General features: G+C 32.1%; 1 protein-coding gene across 1 annotated transcript; it reads left to right on the plus strand.

Annotated features, from left to right (window-relative positions):
• Positions 1–7431: 7431 nt before the first annotated feature.
• Positions 7432–16168, plus strand: LOC100570459 (class E basic helix-loop-helix protein 40). The gene is made up of 6 exons (XM_003245350.3): positions 7432–8341; positions 8992–9192; positions 13180–13366; positions 13516–13758; positions 13860–14035; positions 15094–16168. Exons 2-6 carry the CDS (start codon positions 8998–9000, stop codon positions 15457–15459), a joined length of 1167 nt encoding a protein of 388 aa, XP_003245398.1. The 5' UTR covers positions 7432–8341; positions 8992–8997; the 3' UTR covers positions 15460–16168.
• The last annotated feature ends 5416 nt before the right edge of the window (positions 16169–21584 follow it).

Raw genomic sequence — 21584 nt, forward strand, 5'->3', positions numbered from 1 at the left:
AAATCTGTTTGATAATAATAATAATATAATGATAGTGATAATAATAGTAATAATAATAGTTATGAAAATAATAAAATAAAAATATGGTACGAATTAAAAACTGCATAGTTTATAAGTCAAGAATATTATTGAGTATAATATGTGAACGAACACTGATATTATTTCTATAATAATTTTGGAATTGTATCTTAATTTATTATCTCATATTTTCCCCCAATTTGAAATGTTTCAAACGTTGGAATTTTATTGCTCCGGAACTAATTTATTATTGTATTATTACTATTTATTATTCGACAACATTATCGATGAAGCTGGGCTCAGCTCACGGCTCGCGTCTAGTATGGTAGTATCATAATAATTGGTGTAAAAATACGTGAAAACAATAAATTACAACATTTCGGCCACGTGAATGTGGAAATATCGCATAAAATATTCTATGCTCAATCGTGTTGCTAAAAAGGTATATTATGCTCAATCGTTTTATGTTCAATCGTGCTTTACCGGAATAAAAGGTTCACAAAAATGAATTTCTATTTTTATTTTTTAATGTTTAAACGTACATATAATATTATACTGATAGTTATTACGCAATGGAAAGATATTGCGATGCGTCATGCGTGATTGTATGAATGAGATTATATTATTAAACATTTATTGAAAAAAAATATTTTATTATTTCTATAATGATATTTACAATCTGTATGGATAGGTACAATAATAATAATATGTAAAAAGAAAATACATTCATATGAATGTTTTTTTGGAAGAAGCCTATGTTATAGTACATACCGAATGTAAAATATTACAATCTAAAAATTCTCATAAATCATAATACCTACATACAAAAATAAAATATTGTAAAATACCAATTCACGGATAATTGTCTTACCTTTGATTATCGGTCAATCCACTCTGTGTTGTTATTAACTTCAATTGATTCTGTGCTGAATGCAATTTTTATATGTTGTATACGTTACTGTTTCATGGCGATAATACAATAGCTCATGAGTGGTGAAATCATCTTACACTATTATTAGTTATTACCATTTTGTTATTACTTTTTTTGTTATTATTTTTATTAATTTAAATCATGGCCAACACAGTTAAAATTGTATGATTAGTAAATAATTTAAGAAATAAACTCATGTCAGAAAATTCCCAAAAATAATATTTTGAAAAAAGTTATTACGTTCCAAATTAATTTAATCAAAAAAAATATTGATATTTTCAAAATTTAACTATTTCACTTAGATAAATGTTTTTGCCATCAAAATTGTTCTTATAAATCAGATTCACAAATTGGCTATTTTGAATTAATCCAAAAATATTTTAATTACATTTTAGATTCTGAGTGGAGCGAGGAAGCTATTGTTTTTACAATGGTGTTTATTTTTTTTTTTTTTTAATATCCTGTATACAAAATTTCTACAAGGAGTGCTTCGATTTCAACATATAGTACCTTATCTTTTAGCAAATTGGATCAAGATGGTACTTTAAAGGGGTCATTTTTAGATTTTCTCAATAGTTATTAAATGCCACGGGAAAAAGCACCGACAAAAAATGGGATTTTTATTTATAACGCTTTGTTTACCACCGTAGAAACGAATAAAAATTATAATATTTTAATATTAATTCAACTTACATGAAAAAATAAATAATAACAAAATATAAAATATCCAGACTGACAAACCGTCTCCGCCCAGAATCGTTTTTCTTATACAATGATATTATATCATTGAATTCAAGTCTAATACAACCATTATACAATGACCCACCTGTAATCTACTGTACAGCAGAGCGACATCCACTTACCTGCTTTTTTATTTTTTATACTGAAAATAAAACAATTTTTTATATATTATATGTGACTAGTAACTACTAACTAGTGACTATACATTTATACATACAAAAATTATATAATATTGATTAGAACAAAAGTTATTTCATCTGTCAGGTCTTCCTGTTACACTCTGTATATGTGTAGATTAGTCAAGTATGTGATATATTTATGGAAAAAAGGGTTAATAATTCCTATAATTTATTTTAATTTATTATCATTAGGGTTAGGAATTAGGTTGTTTATGACTTTTTTGTCGTATTTTTCATATTTTTTCATTTAGACATACACATTGGAGACCAAATTACAAATTTATTTTCTACGATATAGAATCAGATACGTTAAATTTTATTTAGCATATTTTTGCATATTTATATGTTAATAGGAATAAATGCATATTATTATGAAAAAACAGAAAATGTCGATAAAGAAAAATTAAAAATCTATTTTCAATAAAAAAAAAAAACAAATAAGTTGATAAATTTTAATATGCACCGATTACTTCTGTAGTGTAAGAACGAAGTTTCTCACCCTACAAAAGTTTGTTATCTGACATAGTGACATCCAACGAAAGATCTTGTTCGAAAACGTCAAAAAAACTTTCATCATTCAAATCTCAGTTTAGAGAATATGTAAAATTTAACCAAAAATAATGTTCAAATTGATTTAATCTACAGTTAAATTTGATTTTAATCAGAATTAAATCAAACGTGAAATAACAAAAGTAGGCACCAGGCCCCAGGATAATACAATATTTTTCATTGTATTATGTGCATGCATTTTTTTGGAGTTCTAAGGTCATAAACTCATAAATACCCTAACCCTAATCTATCATCTTAGTATGTTGTCGACTTGTAAGCTTGTTGCTATAATATCCACGCACTTTAAATTATGTGCAATTTAATGTGCCTACATACAAACGTTATTAGCTTACTAAATTAATTCTAATGAGTAATTTGATATTTCCCGCAATATTTAATATGGGTATTCATTTTTTACTACAAAAATATATCGTATTAACAAATAAAACGTGTAACATTTATGGATCTTTAGAAAACTGTCTTATTTTTTTTACGTGTACCCAATTATTGTTATAGTAGGTAGGTACCAGGTATTTATACCTACCATAATATTACTATATAATATATTATTATTGTATAAGTAGTGTAATATTTTGAACGGAAATGAACGGAATATTTTATGATGAATGCTAATAATTGTTGACATCATCATAGTCGCGTTTTATTAAGCGAGCACTCGGCATAATATTGTATACACTGCACATGTTGAATAGGTATAATCAAAGTATAACGAGAGAACAGCACAACGACCTATTTACTATAATATTTATGGCTTTTTGTTTACTTAGTGAGTCCTTCGGTAGACAAGTGAACCTAACCTAACACAGCAATTACGACATAATATTATTTGTTACACAGGTACCTACCATAATTATCGAGCGTGTAATATGTAAAATTTGATTGATTTTAACGATTTTTATTTTCTCACACAATACAATTATAAACTAATACCTAATATAAACTAACATAAATAAATAGTTTATAGTATAATATAGTATAATATTTCGGATTTCCTTATAGTTTATATATTTATTCTTTAATTCGATTATAATCTAAGTATATGTCACCGCCCTGCACCATCCAACACACATAATCATACCAAATCTTTTTCGTTATTAGTCATAATTAAATTCCTATTTCGATTTTTGACATATTTTGCGAATGATTGCATTAAAAACAACGTACACCGTTTTATATTTATACCTCAAAGATTATTACCAAGCAGATATTATTGAACAAATAATATATCGTCTGAACGTTCAAAATACGATTTCTTTTAAGACATACACAACCGTGCACAAACGTACTATACTAACATAAACACGAATAGGTATTTGTACATTGCTGTGCTCTAAACTCACGAGAGAATTCGTAAATAATGGTAGCTGTTTATGAATGTGAAAAAAACAACAGTACTCAACACAAATAATCAAATCTATAATCTAGGAGTGTTGGTGTGAGACAAAGTGCAGATAATATTATTAAGAAAATATTATATTTTATTATAAATCACAATATAATATGACCTTCAACTGAACTATTAACTATTTAGGTTTTTATTTATTGAATCCTTTTCGAAAATTAAATGCCAATAGTGCTAAGTGCTATTCCTCCACTGTGTTATGCGTTCGAATTCGACGTAGATTTACAAGCATGAGGTAAACTGGGCAGAAGGGAGGACAGTTTCCCACTGAGAGGCTTATGTTATGCTTACCTTATCTTATGATACAACTGATACAAGTAAGTATTACGAGTACCATACTACCGTATTTTTTACTACTCTCTAGTACTGAAACTGAATTTCAAACCATTTGAGGTTTATTAAATCTTATCATCACTTCAGCCGATATTCTATCTTGCAGTGATAGTTCTGCGTGTACCAAATACCGATAATTTTTAATTGTTTTCAAATTCCTTATTTTATATTATTTTTCTTGACAAAATAATATTTATTTTTCGCGGTTTATTAGCCAATTTTTCCAACACTTCTGTGTCTACATTAGAGCTCTGCACGGTCTGGTCTAGACCGGTCCGGACTGGACCGGACCGGACCACGGTCCGGTCTTTTTCGGTCTTTGTGTATTGTAATTTAATGTGGTTCGGTCCGGTTCGGTCCCTTTGTCTACAAAAAAAAATGGTCCGGTCCGGTCCGTCTTCAAATTCATATTAGGTCATATGGTCCGGTCTAAAGATCTGCATTTTGAACGTCGATAATATAATTTTCATATAATTTATATTACGTAGTAAAATAAATAACATCATGCACTATATTTTGCACTTTACTTTTCTAATTCGTTGTAAATAAAACGGTCCGTTCCTTCTGGCTTAATTTTTATTTTATCGGTCTGGTCCGGTCCGGTTTTGGTCTTTGTTTAAATGTATCAGTCCGGTCCGGTCCGGTCCTGGTCTTTGTTAAAATGTATCAGTCCGGTCCGGTCTAGCTTCATTTTTATTTTATCGGTCCGGTCCAGTCCTGGTCTTTGTTAAAATGTATCGGTCCGGTCCGGTCTATAAAAAAACGGACCATGCAGAGCTCTAGTCTACATATAGATATTTCGATGGATGTTCAACGTTGCCAGCTATTTAGCCTATTCTGAATTGAACAAAATAAAAACTTAATAAATACTTTAAATATATGTTTATTTATCTACGTGGCCTATGGGTTACTCAAAAAACCTAGTAATAACTAATGACAATATAAATTATAGTGGGACTAGCATCGTGTTCGAACGAGAGATAAGGAGTGTAATGTACATGTTGTTTACGAATATAAAATTGAATAGTAAGCATAGAATTATAAGGCACTAAAATATTGAATTAAAAAGAAAAATATCGGTGGTCGGGTTGGGGGATGATATATCACGCAGATCGTCCCCTGTAACTACACCACTGAGTAATGCCATAACGGATTTAATATGTATAACCTACCTAGTAGCTATTGCCTATACGGCTATATCATTTTAAAAAATTATTTTAATTTTATTGAATAAATTACTAAATTTAAAATGTTTTTACTTAATAGTTAATTCTTTTTTTTAGGTTTTAAGGCTTCGACGACTGAGGTCATACGCCTGTAGGGTTGGTAGGGTTGGTACAGTTGGGTTGGGATGGTTACTACTATCGGTTAGGAACACGTGTATGTGTGGCAAGGTTTTTGCGCACTACGAACCCGAGTGGTCACCCATCCGAGGACTAGTGGCAGCGGCCGTTGCTTATATACTCTCAATCACGTCGCGTGATTGATTTCAGCCACTGCGTCGCGCCGAGCCACTTAATAGTTAATATTATATACATAAATACATAATATAATGTACCTACACATAAAACATCCATTCAGAAAATATTTAAAACAAGTAATAAATAAACAGTGAAACATATAGGTACTAGTACACGGCATATCGACATATAAGTAAATTACATATTAAATTAAAATTAAGTTATTTTAAATATACTGTTTAAAACATTGTTTTTAACTACTTAAAACTGAAACAATTTATTTTTAAAAAACAGAAAAACAGTTTAAAACAAAAAATACTGTGATTTTTTTTTTTAATGAAAAAATACACCAACTCTGTGGCTTAATCATAGTCTTTGGTAGTTTGGTTTAACCTAGGTCTGAAATAAACTACCATCGAAACACTAGGCCTACAGCATGTAGTGGATCCAGAAGGGGGTTTCCGTTATCCGCCAAAATGACCCTAGACCCTCGTCCGTCACTCCGTTATTACCATGACCAAACAAAATAAATAGATTATTAAGGTTATTTTTTGAGAACCCTTGAACCTTAATCCTTAAGACAGTAATGATTCCGGTGTACGCGTGATTACAATATTCCACTGTATAGCATACAATTGATATAATAACGAATCGATAGTATAATAAGTCCTTATTTTACTTTAAGTTGTAGATACTGTATGCTGGAATGGCCGTCTTCAGTTTAACCACTAGACGTTGAGCACCAGATGACACTTTTGTACTTTGACCAGGTTTTATTTGTTTCCCTACGTTTGATTAATTTCATTGATATATTATGGGTGTGATTATTATTACATACCGTAGGTAGATACAGGCATTTCAAAAATGCACTTTATAGCTGTAGCTCGAGTTACGTCTGATATAAGGTAGGTATTTTTTTTTTATATCGATTACGTATATCGATATTATATAAAGTATATTACCTATTGAGGTAAAAATATAAAAAATTAAAATGCATTTAATATAATAATATCATGTTAATATGGTGTGGTGTGTTTAAAAGTTTAAACTACCTATACGATGTTTCGACGACTGTTAATACTGTTTTTGTTCATTGAAGGTGCTCCACCATCAATGAAATAGGTATACGTCTTAATCAATGGCCCTATACTGCTACCTATAACTCAGACATACGCTGTAAGACAAAAGTACCTACGCATTTCAGTCATTGCACCCACGTCGTTCGCCCACGTCCTAAATAAGGAATAATAACCCCCTTTGAACAACCCTCAGCCCCCGTACAGCCCCACAAGTGTGACGCTGCCATCGCGGCCTTACTTTAGTCACAATAGTAAAGCGACAAAAATGTCGGAAATTCGATGTAGGTTATTATTTGAAATTGCGAATCAAACAAACATCGTCACGTGGGTTTTACACATATTTTATCGTCGGGCCTCGACGACAGCGTGGCGGCCGCTTCGTACGTATAATACAATAATAATAATAATAATAATATAATAAATATCCGTAGTTACAATACTTATAATAATAAAGCACGTTGCCGCCGTACAACGTAACACGATCACGCGACACGCGTTAGCCGCGCACACGGTGGCGCTGTCACGTTCGGCGCAATGTGCTAGCCGGCGGCGCCCGGTGCTCATAATATTTACGTGGGTACAGGACTCTGCCTACCACCGCCGCCTTCGTGCGCGGTGTAGCGTATGATTTTAATAACAATAATTTATCGGTTGTGACTTTTAAATAACATAATAATATTATATTGTGTTATAATATTTTTGATTATTGTTGTAGTGCCGTCCGGGTGGTGCGGGTGAGCGTTTACACCGAACGACACGAGTTGATAAATAATTATTCATTTTTTTTTTGGACGATAAACGCGGCGTCGGGACAGCTGCACGTGTGCGCCCGTCGCGGGCGGGCGACCGGGGCACGCGCCAGCTCGGTGGCAACACTGGGCCCGCCGCCGCCGGTCCCGAAGCAGCTTTGAGCGCGAGACGGACGCGGCACGCAGGCGGCGCGCTACCGTACCGGTCCCGACGACGCCGCCGCCGCCGCTTGACGAACGACCACCGTTAATCTGTGTACCGCGACTATAATAGTTTCGTATTGCACTATTGCGCGTTAACACCGCGTCCCGTACAGTCGTTCGTTTCGAACCGTTTTGCCGCGTTTATTCTCTGCTGTGATATTATTGCCAATCACTGTTGTTGTTGTTTTCAGGCGATGTTCCTGTGCCACAGAACCGTTTCGCTCAGAGCCTACAACGGCAAACAATAACAATACCGTATACCGTAATATTGTCCGGCAGTCATAACACTAATAAACGATTGTATCGTTATTTGCGCATACAGTGTATAATTTTTTTTCCTACCGTCATCGTTGCGCGCCACTGCATCGTGCGCGGTACCGGAAATTTTGCGCGGGTCGTCTTCGATACTGCCCGCCAAACGTACAATAACATTATAATATTCTCGTTTTCGGTGAATTATTTTCGTGTCGTTTCGCGTGACGATAACATAACATTATTGTAAATTATAATATTTTACCCGCCGATCGTCGCAGTTACCAACGCACGATAATATAATAAAATATATTATTATTTATATTATATTATTATCGTCTTCTCTGCCACGCACGGCTGGCCAGCGGCGAAAGGTGTTCACACCGCGCGTGGATTCCACGAAACTTGAACCGTCATTTTTTGGTGAGTGCCGCGGACCCGTTTTTGAACTTACCGTATTTTATTTCCGTGTCAGCTGTATTTTCCACGTTCAAAACGTTTTTAAAAGATTCTCAAACATAATATCATAGGGGGACACTACTGGTTTTCGGAATGCGTCGATCCTTAAATATTTTAAATCTCGATCGGGATATAAGAAACAACCGGTTCCTAAAAATATAGTCCCCGGTACATAAGTGTAATTATTGTGTTCTGTACTACTGTGCATAGTTAAAATTATTAATTTTACAAAAATATCGAAATCGATTTTCACAATACCCACCAAGTTTAAATTTGTATATACGTCACTGAATACTGTAACGTGGGCTGATGGGATGGTTGGGGATGGTACTGCGGTGATCACTCAACAAGTTATTACCTCAAGTGACTAGCCATATGACTTTTTGTCGGGTGGGAATTTTCGGAGTCATAGCGATGGGTTAAAAATATAACTGTCCTCGTGCAGTATGACTCGATGAAATTTGACAGATTTCAACGGAAATCGCCGAGAATATCTTAAATAACGAGTGATACCTATTTAAATCATTTCCGCATCCATATATTATATTATAGGACATTATAGACATATTTTCATAGTTTTGCGCATAGGTAGTTAACAGTCAGTGTTTCCACAGGTGTCGATGGTGTCGGACATGATAATAACGCACCACGAAAGTGCCATGAAGGACAGACTGTCCGGTAAATCTCATGCTGTTACGGTACAGTTGCCGCAACAAAAGAACGTGGAGCAATGTGAAAATCTCGAAGGGGAAACTCAGCAACATGCCGAGAGAACTGGACCGCACCGAAATCAGACTAAGAACGTCAGCAAAGAGGTATGTGCGCGTATCTGTGTAGCTGTTTTAGGAGAATAGGAGATGGGTGATCCTAGGGCTGGTGCGGTATTTCGAATTGTTATACCGGTATCCGGTATTTGTTTACTACCGGTATCCACGGTATTACCGGCGTTATACGGTATTTACCGAAAATACCATACCTCGGCAAATTCCAGATCTCGGCGAATTTATTAGTGGTTCCAATTTCCAACCTAGGATAGTGCTATTATATTATATTATTATGTCATATATACTCATATTGGTTATGTAAAAATAACAAACAATATAATATGTAGGTACCTATATATGGTATTTTCGGTAATCGCCGTGGCATGGGATTTTCGGTATCAACGGTAATTACCAATTCACGATACGCCGGTATTCTAACCGCCAGTTGTGATTCACCGAGTACGCTCTACCCATTTTTTCCTTTAATAATAAATTCTTTGAAATTCTAATTTTTGAAATTTATAGTTACCTACACTAATTGACAACCATATTTTCAATTACTTAGATCTGTGTTCCATTGTATGGGGGCGTCCCGAGGCGATACCAATTTCTTTTTTTGTTCAGGTGATGAGATACATAATTTTTACTGTAAATTGTTAAACTGTTTAACTTAAACAGATGATTTTTTTTTAAATTTAAATTTATCCAAATCAAAAATTGAACGAGAAGTGTTCCTATATACTTAAATCGTAATAAAATAGTTAAATACAGTATAATAGTCATCTGTATGTGTGAGTATGTGACTACTATACCCGCCATCAAAAACCTAGACAAAAAAAACCAGATGAGTAATGTGTAGTTCCGCACATACACCAAATTAAATTGTATAAAACGTTTTATGAAATTAATGTAAAACACAAAAAAGGCTAAACAAATTTCAGATTTGGAAGTATCTCTATTTCTGTACTCAAATACTGTTAAAGTATTCAAATATGTATTTTAAACACTTTTCAAAATAAGTAGGTATAGGTTCTGTACTTGGATACATTTAAAATGAATACACGACTATACTGACTCAATTGATGCGTGCAACCGTTTAATATACGAAAAAAAACTATATAATAAATAAGACTTAAGAATTTGCCTTTTATTTTTTTATCATTGAGCCCAATATAATATAATGGGATTGGTATAATATTTGTTTTATAATGCACACGTGATGACATTAAAAATTTAAAACCGTCTGAGACATTTGTATATTTATTAGCTGTTTATCTATTGATATTATGTTCTTAACACCTGTAAAACCATAATATAGTCTTATATGGGGAGTCCTCCCATATGAAAATCGTTTTAGTGTCCAAATATGAAAATACAATATATACATAAACATTTGTAATTGCGATTGTGTGTAAATATAATGGTTATAGTAAAAAATATTCGCAGGTTAAACGTCAAAAAGAGTGTATGTAACGCAATTTAACGGCATAATAACGGTAGAGGTAGGTCAATTAGTCATTAACTTAAAATTTAAATTTATGACATCAATGATTTTCTGTGGGTAGTAAGAACAATATTAGAATCGACATCAAAGTAATATTGTATCCTATATGCATACCAGGCACCTGAGCAGATACGGTTATTTACCATCGTTTGTCTGTGACAACACTCGAATGCGGTTATCTGTTGTAAACGTTCTTCGTATTATATAGGTATCTGATTATTAGTGTTATTTATATGCAGTATGCACAATGCACATGGTATATACCTATATAAAATTGGTATCTACCATATTATATTATACGATATAATTATGTATTATTTGTATATATTAGCTGAAATGTAAGCACGATGAAAACGCTCGACTGCAAGTACTAACAAATATATTTTATTTTATTTACATTTTCGATACTTTGCATTTAAAGTTTTCTGCGTGATAATCATATTACAATACCCATATAATTATAGTAGTGTTCAGAATGCATAACATAATTTGGTATCAGCTAGTGGTATATAATAAAATATAAGAAAATACAGCCAGGATATTTTATTATTATGATTACAAATAACTTATAAGTGGATTACGATTTACATGTGAAATTTATACGTAAAAATAAAATTTAGGTATGCGATTATAGGTATACTTACAGGTAACAGTTAATCCTATAAAGTCAACAGCTCTATTTATAAACTTAAAATATAAAGCTTTAACAATGGAAATAACTCTATAAGAATTAAGAGGAATAAACCCATTGCATACATTTATACTTAACTTCAAGGATTATTTTCTTTGATGCCTACTTGTAAACTGCAGTAGAATCAAACATGCAAATTCAAATTTAAAAAAAAAATGGTTTAAGTAGTTAGGTTAGTAGTAGGATATACTATAGACGAGTTGCCACAGGTAAAATTATCGTTTCAGTGAGCTTAATGTAATCAAACAATATTAATTTAGGTATATTATGTATAAATTATATTACTTTCAATCCAAGTATCACTTATCAACAAGTGTTTTTCGTAGCGTCATTATAATGCTACTCTATCACCAATAATACAGAATAACTTTACTTAAACTGAATGCCGTTAACTTCCTTAATGCCATAAGTTCCGTATAAATATTTATTTATGTTAAGCTCACAATCAAATACATCTACTTGTAAGAAGGAATTTATTGAAAAACAAAACAAATGTTAAAAAACATGTCAACATTATAGTTTCTGAATAAATGTAGTATGTGTTTGTAACCTAAGACCTAACTTAATGTATACAGATAATGTAAAACAAAAGTTTGTTAATCATTTTAATTAATTAATACAATCAATGTGTTGACAAGCCGTTTATTAAATTGTCAAAATCTATAGGTTCTCATAAATCATAATAATTATTATTTAATGAAATTGTTTCTTAAAACATAATTTTGATTTTGTTAGATATGCCAGCTTGATAAAGATCTTAATGTAATTAAATAGGTAGATACTAAATAAAACCACTTGTAAATTACTACATTATAGTTAAATATAGTTCAGGATAGGTATTATGATCTAGATAATACTAATATAACATGGAATCCCGACTACCAATGATTAAACCTTAATTTATTTAGTACAAAATAATATATTTGTTGGTACCGACCGTAAAATAACATAGTATAGTATATGATCTATCGACATTATGTTAATGAGTTGTTGTCATATAATAAAAACATTTCGAATAATTCATCGAGAATAATAGGCGGAATAATAAAGCGAAGGTCGACATAAAATTTAATTTATAAATGATTACATCTATTCTGTTGAATTTTCAATATTATAAGTAAAATTCGTTCATCTAAAAATTGTTTAATAGGCATCCATAACATATATGTTAGGAAAATTCGTATTTTGTTTTTATAATATCCATAACTCATAAGTCATAAGTAATTTTATAAAGAGGCATAATAATAATTAAGATCACCTACCTATATGTGCTATATTTTACGTCCCTTTGAACAAAAAATATCTTATATAGAATATATATACCTATATACCTACGACGGCTATACAATAATTGAATAATATATTCATATGTTATCCAAATTTTTAATCGACGTTTACCACCAACTCGTTTGCCATACCATAGGTATTGAACATTTATCATACATATTAATTCAACCTCCATGACCCGTCTGCTGTTTTTTTTTTTTTTTTTAACAACCCGTCCCGATCACGTTGTACCGAAAAACCCGATTGTCGGCATATAATACGATCCTATTCTACTTGCAAATGAACAGCAGCGTGACAACGTGATCAAGACGTTTGCTCATCACGTGGTGTTCTTAAACACGATGACGTTATTAATACGTTTCTCGTAATGTCGAAAACGTGATCATAATCGATTCAAATTGCCGCCGTATATAAATCGCTTAAGACAATATAATTTTCGTATGAAAAAAATTCCGATTTCTCCGAACACGAAGCGTTTCGTAATGATATAATTATGCACTAACGAAAAATATAAACAAACAGTGCATTGATGATAATGTTTCTTGTTATCCTGTAGGACCCGATGTCACATCGTATAATAGAAAAAAGGCGACGCGATCGAATGAATAATTGCCTGGCCGATCTGTCACGGCTTATACCGGCCGAATATATGAAAAAAGGTCGAGGCCGAGTTGAAAAAACCGAAATAATCGAAATGGCCATCAAACACATGAAGTATCTTCAATCCAACGTTTCCTCGTCGGGTAAGGATTTTTATTTTTTGGATCAATCCACTTATAGGTACGACGGTTATAAATAGATGATATAGATGTCCGTGATAGGTATACATTGGATATAAAACAAACACGTTTATGTTACTCATGCACGTCATAATAATAATATTATAATATAGTCGGGAATGAAACACCGCCACGTGAACCCTCGGAACCAGTGAAAGCCGAAAAATCCGAAAATTCTACCCCCGAGCAACCAGAAAACTCCATTTTGATGGCAGAACAGTACAAAATGGGGTTTTTGGAATGTCTGACCGAGACTATGCAGTACCTCGTCGAGGCACACGGATATCCACCCAACCACGGGTTGTGCTTGTCGCTTATCAACCACTTGCAACAACATTGTGCTCAGATCACCAAAGGTATGTGTCACCGATGTACGCCCTGTATACCTAAAATATAATATGTATACCTAATATTAATAATTATTAATTAAATAATCGATATTCGTGTCGCGTCGCAGGGAAACAAGTGATCCGAGGCGTGATGAAACAAGAGATTATATTGGAAGTGAACAAATTCAACGCGAATATGCTAACATACATGGACGGGGACGGGGCTTACGACGAGACCGGTCAACAAAAACATTCTTTGAGAAACTCGAAATCTGACTCGTCGGCCAACGCGTCATATGACCAGGTGCGTAAGTGTAACGCGTTACATTCGACAATGTTACATCCACTCCCCATTACGGCATTTCCGTCGTTTTACCTGCATTTCTGTGGCACATTTATGACAAGGGTCGTTGTCTTCAGCCGTCCTTTTTCTACTAAAAGCCGATGACACTCAGTCCCATTTGGCACTGCTGCAGTATAAAACTCGCGAAACATCATCACATCCATTACAATTTATAAATAATACACGAAATACCAAAAATATTTTTAAAAAAATATACATATTATACTCGTAACGAACAACCTTCGTGAGCGTTATGTGACGACTGTAATAAAAGTAAAATACAATTTTAACGTAAAGATAATTAGAGATTATCAAGATTATTAACGGTTGAAAGAAATACCCAACATATTATATAAAACCGAGGCAGATAACGCATATACAGTAATTTCAGTACAATATCCGCGTACCGAACGTAGACCAAGTGTAGAACGCCGAAACCGGTAGAGCGCATACCGAATTAGCGCCCAATAATATAATATTACCTATAAATACCTAATATATAATAATATTATTATAACCAGTGTTCGGATTAGGATAAAGATAATGCAACTCAAATGTATCTAAATAGATATAAAATATAACTATTAACTCATATTCATCTAGATAAAGAAAAAGATACAATTATTTTTTGAATGGTTTTAAAGTTGGGTATATTTTAGTTGGGTGCTAGGAACATAATAATAATAATGATATAAATAAAAATAATTGCATTATATTTTATAAGCCATAAACTTTGTTCGGGAATCTGTATAAATATTTAAAAATGCGTTTGTACAATTTCGCGATTTTTTTCAATAAAAAATGTATCCAGATGAATCGATTTAGATCAGTAAAAAAATTATCTAAGATCAACGTTTAGATACCTTTTAACAATAATTTATCTAGATAAGGTAAAAGATGAACAAATAATTATCTAGATATCCATCTATATGCATTTATCTAGATAAGTCCGAACGCTGATTATAACATAATATTATAATGCTTCTACAATCGCGTCGTTTTGTTTCATGACCGTCCAGACCCTTGCGGACAGGTGCAGCATGTCGTTCACGCAGGACTCGTATTCGTCCAACGGGTCCATGTACAAGTTCAAGACGGACATCAAACAGCGGTTCAGCGCCGAGAACAGCGGCGAGGACCTGGCCGATTACTACGCGCCGGGCAAGAAACGGCGCCGGAAAGAATCGTCCGACTGCACCGAAGACGGCAGACAGGATGTACCGATATTCGCGTTGCACGCCAACGGGTCGTACTACATACCGCTGACCGTCAACAGGGACATCATACCGCCCGCCCTGGACCACGCGCTGACTGAGACCCGTTCGTCGGTCATCGTGCACCCGATATCGATTTCGGTCAACTTCCAAGCGACCAATCAGTTCTGATGAACGGCGTAGTCCCGACGGGCGCGTGCTGGATGCATCACGACGCCGACATGTCACTATACATGCTGTGGGGACGCAGCACGGGGGCGGGGCTGCCGACTATATCGACACAACAAACGACGAATTGGAACAAAATACGCGCCCTCGACCATAATAATAAATAATGTTATGTTTCGCGATTTTTTGGTTCTCCGCGGTGGAAATTATTATATACACGCGCGACCGTGCGTTATTTTGTTTTATTCAGAAAACGTTAATTGGGCTCTAAAACTCGTGCAAATATTACTGATAGCCGAACTTTATCGAACAAAAAATTTATACTTTTATAGTATGGGTGCTTGGACCCCTTTTTTTCAATTCCCAAAAATATAAGGTTTAAAATTGAAAACGATCAAAAACAATCATTTAACGAATAAATCATTAAATGAGTAAATAATATTGTAATTTTAATTCAGTTAAAGCTACATAATTGTTTATATTAATGTCAATGCTCTGCGAATAATAAATGTTTCAATAAGTGGAAAATTGTCAGAAACCCCTATATCCTTGTCCCCTCTTACACCGACAAAACACCCAGGTGCACCTTCACCTGTCTCGGGAATATGACTCTGGACTGCCGTTTTAAGTTATTTAATATAATATTGTCTGCGTTATGGTGCCATTTTAAATGTGTATGTAACTTAGAGTCTAAAAATATGTATAATCATCATATTATTATTGTCATTAATGATTTAAGCCTTTCCTATTTTCCTATACAGTTATTATAAATTTTCTATGCATAAAACTTAAGTTTGATTTTTTCATAAAATATTATCGTGTACGTGTATCAAAACGAATACATTTATTATATATATTGTTTAATTATTTAATAATTATATTGATAAAAATATAGGTAAAAATTTGGAAAATGTTAGTTAATTTCAAACTTAGGTGTTGGCGACATAGGCACCTGTTGATGGCTTTTTAGAATAAATTTTACTTTTAGTGCATTTTGTAGTGGAAGGATTTCCGAGCGAACTTCAAGACCAAGCTATAGATAGTTTACGGTTACTTAGATTTTTAAAAGGAAGGATACTATTTATTTAAATGGTGTTCTATACATAGATAAGGAAAAATTTGGAAAATATTACTTTTTTTGAACTTAGGTGTTGGGGGCACACCTGTTGATCGCCTTTTAATACAAATTTTACTTTTAGGGAATTTTAAGAGGGGAAGTATTTCCGGGTGAACATCAAAACCAAGCTAGATAGTTTGTGGCACCGTCGAGTAATATTTTTGCCAAAAAAATGTTGATTTATGTTTGTTCTAACCAGGAAAGGGATTAAAACAGTTTTTAAAACGATGTTTATTTTACTTAGATTTTTAAAAGGAAGGAGCTTACTTTTACGACTCAAACTGCTCTATACTATTTATTTAAATGGCATTCTATACGTTGATAGGTAAAAAATTTGGAAAATATTACTTTTTTCAAACTGAGATATTATGGTGACACACCTGTTGATGGCTTTTATAGTACAACATTCACTATTAGTGCATTTTGTGATGGAAGGATTTTCGATCGAACTTCAAAACCAAGTTAGGTCGTGTATGGTACCGTCGAGTAACATTGTTGCCAAAAAAATGTTGATTTATGTTTGTTCTAACCAGGAAAGGGATTAAAACAGTTTTTAAAACGATGTTTATGTTACTTAGATTTTTAAAAGGAAGGAGCTTACTTTTACGACTCAAACTGCTCTATACTATTTATTTAAATGGCGTTCTATACGTTGATAGGTAAAAAATTTGGAAAATACTACTTTTTTCAAACTTAGGTATATGGCGACACACCTGTTGATGGCTTTTATAGTACAACATTCACTATTAGTGCATTTTGTGATGGAAGGATTTTCGATCGAACTTCAAAACCAAGTTAGGTCGTGTATGGTACCGTCGAGTAACATTGTTGCCAAAAAAATGTTGATTTATGTTTGTTCTAACCAGGAAAGGGATTAAATCAGTTTTTAAAACGATGTTTATGTTACTTAGATTTTTAAAAGGAAGGAGCTTACTTTTACGACTCAAACTGCTCTATACTATTTATTTAAATGGCGTTCTATACGTTGATAGGTAAAAAATTTGGAAAATACTACTTTTTTCAAACTTAGGTATATGGCGACACACCTGTTGATGGCTTTTATAGTACAACATTCACTATTAGTGCATTTTGTGATGGAAGGATTTTCGATCGAACTTCAAAACCAAGCTAGGTCGTGTATGGTACCGTCGAGTAACATTGTTGCCAAAAAAATTTTCAAATATGTTGTTCTAACCAGGAAATGGATTAAAACAGTTTTTAAAACGATGTTTATGTTACTTAGATTTTTAAAAGGAAGGAGCTTACTTTTACGACAAATTGCTCTATACTATTTATTTAAATGGCGTTCTATACGTTGATAGGTAAAAAATTTGGAAAATACTACTTTTTTCAAACTTAGGTGTTGGCAACATACCTGTTGATGGCTTTATGTACAAATCAGGGACTGGAACCTTTATGATTTTATCGGTTTGGGTTTAGGTGTCGGTTCTCAAAAACCGAAAATTTCGATGTCGGTTCTGGTTTCGGTTTCGGTTTCGGTTAATACCGGTTTTAACCCTTATTATTTGACTTTTTTTTTTATCAATAAAGTAGGTACTATATAAAAAAATGAACATAATATTAATAGCCTCTTTTTAGTGACAGGTATTTGTAATTAAGTGTAACTATTTCAGAATTTAGGTAATATTATAAAAAATGAATTATTATAAAATAATAAATTAAAATAAATAAAAAATTATTATTAAAAAAACAAATAAGAATGAATTTTCAACACACTTGGGTGACCCATGTTTCAGTTTGATATAATAATTTATAACTTATATATAAAAATATAAATTTAAACAATATAATATACCGCGCTAATGAAGACGGAAGAACAGTTTAGTAGAATTGTCGTACAGGGCATATAGTATAGAGAAAAGAGTTAACGATACTCGCATTAGGTTTAGGTCTTTAATATTATCAATGCAGGCATATTAGTAATGTAACAATTATAATTTATAATTTATATAACAACTTACTCTGAATTCTGAATCACTTATAAATGTCCAAATTGCTATTATTTTCAGAAATTCTACATCGGCTATTGGTAATTGCGATTCAATAATAATATTGATATCGATTACATGGAAATTAGAATTTTGATTTTTGGTATTTCTTTTATGACAATTCTGTTGTACTTGTACACGTAATAATATTCTTATTTCTTAGCATTGATAAACTTTTATAGGTCTACAATTCTATAATTGTTTATTATTACTAATAATTAGTTATTACCAACTTACACCATAGATAAAATATCTATTGGATTTTGGAACCGAAAAAAACCGTAAAAACCTCTACATCAAAATATAGGTTTACGTTTTAGTTTCGGTTCCTAAAAAAATGTATTTAAGGGTTCCGGTTCCCGATATTCAAAGGGTTCCGGTTCCAAAACCGGTTCTTTTCTGTACAGTTCCAGTCCCTGGTACAAATTATACAGAATTATTATCATTGTTATTATTATAACAAAATTATATTAAGGGTCCTCGATTCCTAGGAATGGCTTTAATGTAAGGGGTAACAATAGCCACTTATAATCACTTCATCTATGCGTATTGAATTACGCCAAGTCCTACGTACATCGATTGTCGAATGCGATGATTGCGTGCGAATTCTATTCTGATCAAGCTGTTCCGCCGTAGTCCGATGCGGCAAAATACAAACTGTTTTGTTTTTCGCCAAACTTGCCGAATTCAAGTAGGTCACTGCGTGAGTCTGAAATTATTATTATAGTAATTGATTTGTATTATAGTATGAGTTAGGTTCATTGCAGGTACCAATAAATGCCACTCTCGTATACGCACAGGAACATGTATATAATTAAATAACTCCTGGAGCCGGTTTATCAAATTTTTAACAATTCTATAAAATTTGAAAATGATACTGATACCTTAATTATAATATTTTTCCACAATTCTACCGATACCAATTTAGTAGAGGTCGATACGGTGTATTATGTTGAAAAAATTTATTTCACAGGAATAATTCTCAGGCCTTGTAGAATTGTAGGATTTTGATAACTATTTTAGATTCTGAGTGGAACGATGAATGTATTAATCTTACAGTGATGTGTGTGTTTTTTAAAAAAAAAATTTTTGTGTCTGTCATCACCGTTTAGGACAGTAAAAGTGCTTGGATTTTCTTCAAATTTAAACAAAAGAAAAATTAAGGAAAAACGGAAATTTTTACGCAAAATGTGTTTTCGAAAAAATCGATTTTGGTTTTTTGGTGCAACTCTTAAACAAATGACCGTATACGTACATGACATTTTGACTGAATGTTTATATTAGCATTTTCTATACACCATAACATTTTCCAAATATTTTGACTTGTTTTGAGCTGTTTACGGAAATTTTTTGTTTCTATTCTTTTTTTCGTTTTTTCTATAAATATCAATAAAATTGTATTTGTTGGTTAAAAAAGCTTGAAAATTTAATTGAAGGCTCCTAGTATATTGTTTCAAAGGCAGATGAAAAAATCAAAAATCCACAGCCACAATTTTTTTTATGAGCATTTAAAGTTTAAATATTGACAAAATACGTAAAAATGACGGACATTTGCAAATTATTTTGAGTTGGAAATTCATAAAAAATTTTCTTTTTAAATCTAAGATTTGAAAATGTAATACAAGATTCGTCATAAGTTTATCGAAAAAAAAAATGTCGACAAGAAAATCAATTTAAATTGTTATGAGCGTTTGAAATAACATTTTTACAACATTTGATATTCACTCGATTTCTCATGTGACGATTTTCTTTTTTTATTGTAATTAAAAAACGAATAGCAAAAGATACATACAATTTTTACTCAATGCTTATATTTTCATTTTCTATACACGATAAAATTTTGAAAACATTTAGACTCTTTTTGAGCTGCTTATGGAAGTTGTCAGTTTTAATTTTTTTTAGTTTTTTTTTTCTATTAATATCTATAAAATTGTATTTGTTGGGTAAAAAAGCGTTAAAATTTAATGCAAAGCTCCAGATAGTTTTTTACAAAAGCAGTTGAAAAACATTAAAAATACATATGCTCAATTTTTTTTGTAGGCATTTAAAGTTCGAATTTTGACAAATTTTATCAAATTTAAAATGTAATAATTATTTTGTAGTTGAAAATTTATAAAATGTTCAACTTTTATAGCTAAGGATTGAAAATTTAAAACAAGGTTCCACGTAAATAGGTAAATATGTAAATTACTTTATTCACAATAATATTATCAAATATACTTAGTAATATCATATGCTGACTGACCGTTTTCGCTCAGAATCGTTTTTCTCGGTTTTTCTTATACAATAATATTATATCATTGAATTCAAATTTAACACCATACATTACAGTGACCCACTTGTAACCTACTGTACAGCAGAGCGACATCCACTTATTATCCACTATTTTTTTATCTGGAAGAAGACTTTCTACAAGAAGAATTGAACTATGATTATTTATTTTATTTCAAATAATGGTATAATATAATTTGTAAAAACAATTTTAAAATGAGTTTAAAATTTTTTAAGACATATTATAAGAGTTGAGATTAAAATATTAAAAAACGGAGTTCAATAGGGACTGTAGATATTACCCACTTAAAAAATCATTATCAAAATTGGTTGATTCTACATAACAGGATCATTATTCCCGTAGACCGTATTTTTGTGGATAAAATTACATTGGCACCGGGTGCCTTACAATATAAGTTTATATGTATATATTTTACAGAAACTTATTATACTTCTAGTTTCGAAAACATTAAAATTAGTTTAAATTTTCTATTATTATATACAATTGTATAGATTTTATGGAACACTTTTAAGAGGACGCTACCCATACATTTGTTGTCTCCGTCTTACACACGCACGACATGGCAAATTGTCGTTCACAAGTTTCAATAGTGTGCTGTTAGTTTTGATACTAGAGTGAATTGACCTATTTTAAAACTTTTAGGTAAGAACATTATCTGTGCTTAAGCGTTGCCGATTTTTCAAAATGTTTATTTTCAAGCAAGATATGG

The sequence above is a fragment of the Acyrthosiphon pisum genome, chromosome A2 (assembly GCF_005508785.2).
Source record: "Acyrthosiphon pisum isolate AL4f chromosome A2, pea_aphid_22Mar2018_4r6ur, whole genome shotgun sequence".
In the NCBI taxonomy this organism is placed as follows: Eukaryota; Metazoa; Arthropoda; class Insecta; order Hemiptera; family Aphididae; genus Acyrthosiphon; species Acyrthosiphon pisum.

Coding starts and splice junctions, on each gene's coding strand:
- LOC100570459 (XM_003245350.3), top strand. CDS start 8,998: ATGGTGTCGGACATGATAATAACGCACCACGAAAGTGCCATGAAGGAC. Junction 9,193..13,179: donor CTAAGAACGTCAGCAAAGAG/GTATGTGCGCGT, acceptor GTTATCCTGTAG/GACCCGATGTCACATCGTAT. Junction 13,367..13,515: donor ATCCAACGTTTCCTCGTCGG/GTAAGGATTTTT, acceptor ATTATAATATAG/TCGGGAATGAAACACCGCCA.